The 7377-nt window shown below is 50.3% G+C and overlaps 2 protein-coding genes; one reads left to right on the top strand and one right to left on the bottom strand.

The window, feature by feature from the left end:
- Positions 1–2303: 2303 nt before the first annotated feature.
- On the top strand, positions 2304–3322 carry GSTUM_00005572001 (uncharacterized protein; the record flags this gene model as incomplete). XM_002837699.2 has 1 exon in its annotated part: positions 2304–3322. The coding sequence occupies one exon, from the start codon at positions 2304–2306 to the stop codon at positions 2727–2729; it is 426 nt and encodes a 141-aa protein (XP_002837745.1). The 3' UTR covers positions 2730–3322.
- A 660-nt stretch (positions 3323–3982) lies between these two features.
- On the bottom strand, positions 3983–7094 carry GSTUM_00005571001 (uncharacterized protein). XM_002837698.2 has 12 exons: positions 6787–7094; positions 6587–6715; positions 6385–6531; positions 6179–6337; positions 5989–6120; positions 5778–5939; positions 5374–5731; positions 5074–5316; positions 4937–5025; positions 4726–4883; positions 4576–4655; positions 3983–4526 (listed from the first exon to the last, which is right to left on the bottom strand). Exons 1-12 carry the CDS (start codon positions 7056–7058, stop codon positions 4065–4067), a joined length of 2391 nt encoding a protein of 796 aa, XP_002837744.1. The 5' UTR covers positions 7059–7094; the 3' UTR covers positions 3983–4064.
- Positions 7095–7377: the final 283 nt, after the last annotated feature.

Raw genomic sequence — 7377 nt, 5'->3', positions numbered from 1 at the left:
GAACATAGCCCGGCGGGATGAGGTCCGCGCCACGCCCGTGTCACGGGGCTGTCGGACATGATAATATTCAAGTTGACTCTACCGGGGAGGGGGGGATGTTGGCCACTTACTTTGTTTTTGTTGTTGGGGCACCGGTAGGCGTGTACCGTATTGTCAAGGGATGTGCTATAGGAGCGACGCTCAGTTGGGGAGGGGGAAGGTGGACGGAAGGCAAGCGGTGGTATTTAGGAACAGTAAATTATTGCGGATGGCGTACCGGGTGTTGCTCGGTTCAGCTGGCGCTCGGGAAATGTTTTTTCTGTCTGTTCACGCATCGCTGTCCGCCGGGGATAGACCTTGACTATTTTCCTACGATGCTTCTTTCAGTACTACTAGCTGTGCTATAGCTGAGCGATGTGTAATAACGATGCTGCTGCGGATATTGCACCATTCTATCGAAGCCTCCAGGTCAGTCAATTGGACTCTGGGGGCCCAAGGGATGCTAACTGCTGATGGGCGCACTAGATTAAGTCAGGAAGGAAAGAAGGGTCGGGGGAGGAGCTGCTAACAGATACAGGTAAAGATAATAGTTGATACCGGTGCTTGGGAGTGCTGAAGAAATCCAAGAAGACTACAGCTTTATCCACACAGGTGCCTTGGAGCTATCGAGAACAAATACATCTTGGAGAAATAGCTTCATTGCCAAAAATCCCGTCATCTTCGGCCGAGCATGCGAACAGGCGGCGGGGATAGTTGGCTTCGGGATGTGCACGGGAACAACCGATGGTAAAAGAGTGTGAAGACTTCTTAAGGAAAATAGTGATATATGTTGGAGAAGCAATTTGTTATCACACCTGGGGTATACGATGGTCTGTCCTCCTCAAATAGTGTATAAGGTCTGGTATCCGAGTTTTCAGTGCGGTTTCTCATTCAGTGGAATGGGAGGGGGGGTAAACCCGCGCTTCTTTTCATTGGTAAGTGTTCAGAATCGAAGGTGTTTTCTTGCATAGGAAGACTGTTGGTTGAGCTCACTACCTAGCTCACAGAGACATGAACGGTATATAAATGTACCCCATCTTGACGACGCGAGCAATTACGCGGAATTCTAACCTCCACGTCCCTCCTGATATCCACGGATAGTGAGTGGGAAGCCCAGACTTCATTCTCGTATGTTAACTCGAGGATCATTTCTCAACAGTAAACTTGATACTGAAGCCACGGGAACATGCGCCCATAGGACCAAGTTCCGGCAATTCCTGGGTTGGATTAGTACGCTGGATTGGCCTTATTGTTCTTTTCCCCCTTGGTACAGGTGTGATACTACATTTCTTGTTCTGGTAATACTTGGCGCATCGAAAATCCACTGTGCGCTTTTTCTTGTCTGTTTTGTAGGGCGCCTTGTAATATAAAGACTAACGGTATTCTCACTGGAGGAGAAAGGGCTTGACGTTCTTAATTCAAGGTTGAGTTATCATAACATATCCATAGGAGCTATGATAAATTTATCGTATGTGATGAGGGTTTATGGTGCCAAGACAGCTTACCTAATCTAGCCCAATATATCATAATATCATACCTGTATTATCATACGGTCTCGTCGACCTGGCAATACCGTACACCACTTAAGAAATAACTACCGCATCCTCAGAGCCTCTCATCTTAGACCAACTATTCTCAGAAACATGAACATTACAAATGCTGCCCCCCTCCCCTGGAGAAGGGAGGAGTAATAAATCAAAAATAATTGACACTTCCCACAGGACTCCTTCGAGGTCGTTACTCACCTCAATTCCAAGGACACAGCCACCCAACTGCGAACCCGCCTCTCTCGCACGCCGCCCCCTCCCTATCAGACAGCATATTCCGCATCCGCCTCCTGCTCGTAGCCCGTCGGGCGTTCTGCGCTGCCGCCAGAAATCTCGACAAGTCTCACATTAAGGAACTCCTCTCCCGAGGGATCCTGGAGATAGCGGAGCGCTCAAGTGGCTGCGACGGGATCACCTGTGATGCCATGGCCACCGAGCCTAAAGCTACGGTCATGTTGCTGCTGCTGGGGTAAGGGGTGCGTGCTGATGTGTCGGATGGTCCGGGGAATACGGTTACCTCCCACTCTGCCGTTGCTAGGAGGTAGGAATTGCCGGAGCTTTTGTTGGAGTGGCTGGGGTGCAGCACTTGGATAATGAGAGGAGGTATGCGATGCTTGAGGCACTGTACCGTATATTATTTTTTGCTGTGGAGAGGGATGATTTGGTTGAGTGAGTTTGGGATTTAGTTGATCTGTAAGTGTTATCGTTGGTTGAGATTTTTGGCTAGGATGAGGAATCATGTATTGTGCGGTGAAGCCCTTTACTTCTGAGTGGTTACCCTGTTATTATTTACCTCCCCAATCAACCTCCGCACCTGACAATGCAACACCCCAATCGACCAAAAATAATGCTCACAGTCCCCCAAATAGTCGCGAAGGTATCCAGCGACTCTCAGTCCTCATACTCGCCAATCGCCTCGATATGTTCACCAAGCTCATAGCAACCGACCACCTAAACTTGCAGGGCGCCGACCGAGAAAATAGCACAACCCTGCATGAGGGTAGGAATGCAGCGATTCCCTTCCCCGAAACCCTCCTCGCAAGGCGAGACAATGACATCAACCTCTACGTCGCGGCAGCTGTGTCTACCGACCCAGCCGTCATCCACTTACTGCTCGAGGGCCCGCGCGTGGATGGCCCCGCACGTAGCGGTAACCGGCGGTAACCACGTGAGTGTGGAAACCCTCCTAACAGACTTGGGGAACCGGTTCTCAAGGTCACACCTGTTCAAAAGCCGGAGGAGGTGGACGGCACGACGGCCCTGCACCTTGCAACATTTTCGCTCCCTCTACAACATCGTGCTCTGCCTTTTTGCCGAGTCGGAGATCAACGACCTGCCCATCGACGATGGGGGCCGCACCCAGCTATACCTAGCCGTGGAAGCCGGCAACTCGGTCATCGCCCGCGTCTACTGAAGCACTACGCCTGCCGTCCAGCCTCCCTCCCTCCTCGATCGCAAAGACTATGCCGGACGGACTCCTTGCGCCTTGTAGCCCGTCACATGGACCACCTCTCCATTGGCGAACTGCTGCGTAAAGACCGCTTCGGCATCGACTCTTACCACATAGGCGACCAGATACCCCCGCCGCACATCGCCGCGGTGGCCGGTAGGGGGGTGAGCGGTGAGTGGGGAGATATGGACATTTCTGCGCCGGCCCGGGGCGTGGGTCATGAGGTGGAGGTTCTGCCCGGTGCATCGTGCGTTCGCTATTTGCCGGGCATGTGAGGCCTGAAGCCGGAGTCGGGATCTGGATGTGATAGAACTAGACCTTTTACGAGTAGAGAGGAGTGAGCAGTTGCGCGACACAACATACAGTAAGCTGCATTCTTAATCTTAAAATCATCGCTATCTGTTCGAGCAGTATCGAATTTTTAATACCCCCCCCCCTACACACACACACACGTAATCCACTAGAAGCGACAGTTCACACTGAAGAGTTAGCATAGAAGAGAATGTCAATCGATTTAAAACTCAGGATAACTAGACCAACTTGGACCACCACACCCTAAGAATCACCAGCAAAGGGTCACAGATAGGGGGAAAGGAAGTGTGTGGAATATGATACGGTATTTTCTCCTGATGGCTGTTGGGTGCTCTGGGGACGATTGATTGATCGATTGATTGTCCCTTTAGGCGCGGTCACGCGCTGTAGATGCCCTGTTCTCCCATTCTATCATACTTCCTTTGGAGATAGGGTCAAAGTGTGGATTTGGCGGGTGTCTTCTTTGGCAACCGCGAGTCTATTTGCGTGTGCCACTGCACTATGTTATTGTCCAAAATGTGCAAATGGGCATGGCACTCTTAAATGCAGCATTCTGCCGGATATGTTCAATCTTACAGTTCTCTACAGTTGGATCATCTATCATCACTCGCCTCCATCTCATGGATCACTCTTCACTCATCGAGCAAAAATCAAATCCGTAACAATCCGACATTCATTAATTTTAGAAACATAGCCTTCATACCCGTCATCCTCTCCCCTTAATTTCCAATCACAACTCATCCAACTTGCCCCGATATCACCACTATATCATCAATCGCAAATCCCATCAACCTCGTCCTATTCGCCTCTTGAACAACAATCTTAATCCGTAACCCCCAAACCGCGGGGTATCCACTTGGTATCGCATCTATCCTCTTCCCGCCCGCCGCAGACACCGCCTCAGTATGTGTCCAAGCAAGTTCGCTGTGGAAATCATATCCCTCAATGATTATGTTGCCTCCAGCGGCTGGCTCGTCGGGTGCTATAGAGAGGGCGCCAAGCCGAAAATCGCATTTTGTGGAGAGGGTTATATTCAGGACGTCTGCGGTTGTATGTAGCATTGTGCTGGTGCCTAGGACTGGGTCGGAAATTCTTGATAGGGTGGGTGTGTCGAAGTGAGTGCGGAACAGGAGGTTTCCATAGGGAACCCAAGGGCTGACTTCGAAGGGGAGGCTATGATTGCCTGTGACCTTTTCAAACTGTAGAGGGTTAGTAAGGCAGGGAGAGAAGGAGGCAGGGCGGGGTTACGTCTTGGGTGGAAACTGTCCATTTGCCATATTCTTCCCTAGGACATGTTGCAGGCCGTTCAGGGAAGGCACAGCAACGGCCTGATGGGCTTAGTTAGCTGTTGCGCGAAAAATATAATACAACAGGGAGAAAACAAAAAAATGTACTAACTTGTGACTTTGATATCATCAATGAAGAAACCTTCGTTCGACAGGTCCAGAATTGTGAGCAAGCCAATTCCCTCGAACCCTTGCCCTTTGACATCAAAAAGCAACCCTCCGGCAGCATTCCTAGTTTCTGTTTTAATAAATCTTCCATCAAGGTCGAATCTGATCCGTCCGTTAGCCATCAACCGTACAACCTCGGACCAGTAAACACTCACGCCGTAATGTTAATCCTCGAGTCATCGGACCAAATATACGTGGGCTTGACATAAAAGGACTTTAAATCAAACGCGCAATTTCTCGGGTCCTGTTCTCATTAGCACTGCACTCAACTTGCAACAGGACAAAAACGTACACCATCCTGACTCATGGCGATGATGTCTAAACTCGGCGGGTAATTCATCTGCCTGGTGGCTCTGTGGACCAACAGCCAAGCAGGATAACTGCCGATTCCGGTTATTGTACCCTCCATTGAGAACTGGCTATCCCTGGCTTTGCCAATGGTGAGCGGCGCTGCGGGATTGATGGATCTGGAGAAATTAAAGCCTTTATAAGGTGGTCGTGGTGTGAACGAGATTCCACCGTGGAGGTCGTCAAACTGTTCATGTTAGCGGGATATGGTGGGTTGTACCTTTGGGGGGCGGGGGGTGCAAACATCTAGAGTGGTATCTAAGCCGGCCGATGATGCAGCTATGCAACGGCTAGTGCCAGATGGGACATATGGGGATGAGTTATGCGTGCCACTCGGGACGTACGGATTGATTGAACTGGGGGCAGAAGTTGGCCCCGGGCCATAATATGTGACGGAATCGTAGGATGAGAGAACTGTCGGGTCGGCATAATATGATTTCAAAGGGCCGTAGGTATATGTTAAAGTTCTCGTCACAAACTTAGTCACAGCTTGTCCGGGGGGGCAAATAGTTGTGTATTTGGTCACAGTCGGGGTAACAGTTGTCTTTGTGCATGGTGGTTTGGTCCACGAAGGTTCCTTTCCTCCACATTCTGGTGCCAGGCTGTTCGGAGTTAGCAATGTTCAATTTTAGTTATGGAAAAACATACAAACAACCACCCCAGCCTTGGCCGCAAGCGTCTATTCCATCAACACACAGAGAAACAGTGCATGTCGATGGTGCCGTTGTAGTAGATGTTGTGACAGTTGTTGGTGGGCACGGCGGCCTCGAAAAGGTAGGGGTTTTAGGACCTCCACATTCTGGTGCAAGCCTGTAACGCTATGTAAGCTATGCTCAACATTAGAGGAGGGAAAACATACGTGCAACCACCATAAAACTGCCCACACTTGTCGATCCCGTCGTAGCAGATCGAGTGACTACATTTGGTCGTTGGGCAAGGAGGCTTGCTAAATGTTGGCCAGGCTGTTCCACCCGTGCAAACCGGATCTAGGCTATAAATCGGTTAACCGCGGACAGACCGAGTAGGAAGAAAGGAGGGTGAGAACATACAAACAACCCCCATACATCTGCCCACATTCATTGATATAGTCAGCACAGATGGCACGTTTACATGTCGTCGAAGCACTGGTCGTGGTAGTGGTAGTAGAGTTACATGGTGGCTTGGTGAACGTGGGCCATTGGGTTCCGCCGGTGCACGCAGGGTCAAGACTATCCTGTTAGTATATACCGGCGACTATCAGAAAAGGGCAGCTTACAAGCAGCCGCCAAACATCTGTCCACACTCATTGATATTATCCACACAAATCGATCTCGAACACGTCGTACTGGCAGGGGTTGTCGTCGGACATGGAGGTTTGGTAAATGTCGGGAATGCGGTACCACCTGTACACGCTGGATCAAGACTATCGAATTATGAGCCCAAGAGCCCTGGGTATATCGGAACTCGGAGAAACTCACAAGCAACCGCCATAGGGCTTTCCACACTCGTTCACGTAATCCGCACAGATAGTCCTAGAGCAAGAAGTAGTACATGGTGGCTTGGTGAAAGTTGGCCAAATACTCCCTCCCGTACAAGCCGGATCAAGACTAATCACAATACACAATTAATACTTGATTATTCCCCTCCCCACCGCGAGCGGGATAAGGAACAAACATACAAACAGCCCCCATACCACTTCCCACACTCATTGATATAATCCGCACAAATACTCCTTGGGCACCCGCTGACGCTGGCGGTCTTGCTCCTCCCGCAAAAGTCCTCCGTAGCATCACACATCCCAAGAGTAATCTGGCTGCTGGAGCTGCTGCTAGTCGGAGTCGGTGGTGGAGATGTGATTCCCGGCATTGACAGAGACTCAGCAAGCACTCCTCCCCCGCCTCCTCCTAGACCCAAGCTCACCGCTCCCAATAGATAGAATTGAGGCTTCATCGTGTAGCGAATGACAAGTGCAAACGACAGGACAACCGGAAAAGGTTAAGGGGGAAAAGGGGGGGAGGGGAGAGTGGAAAACGGAAGGGTAGAAGGTCAATATATATACCCTACCAGTATGAGCCCCCCGACAACCGTGTGCGGTGCGTTTGGTTTGACAGCATCTTACTTCAAGGCTGCGCTGGCTAAATCAAGGGATTCGGTTGCTCACCCGCTTTCTTTCTTTTTTTTTTTGTTTGGATCACGATGCATGGTATCGTAATGGCGGCGGTGGTGGCGTTGTGCGGTATGAGTACTGTAATATACTGTATGATACTGT

The sequence above is a fragment of the Tuber melanosporum genome, assembly GCF_000151645.1.
Source record: "Tuber melanosporum whole genome shotgun sequence assembly, scaffold_2, strain Mel28".
NCBI lineage: Eukaryota > Fungi > Ascomycota > Pezizomycetes > Pezizales > Tuberaceae > Tuber > Tuber melanosporum.
This window is presented reverse-complemented; position numbering and strand designations above follow the sequence as displayed.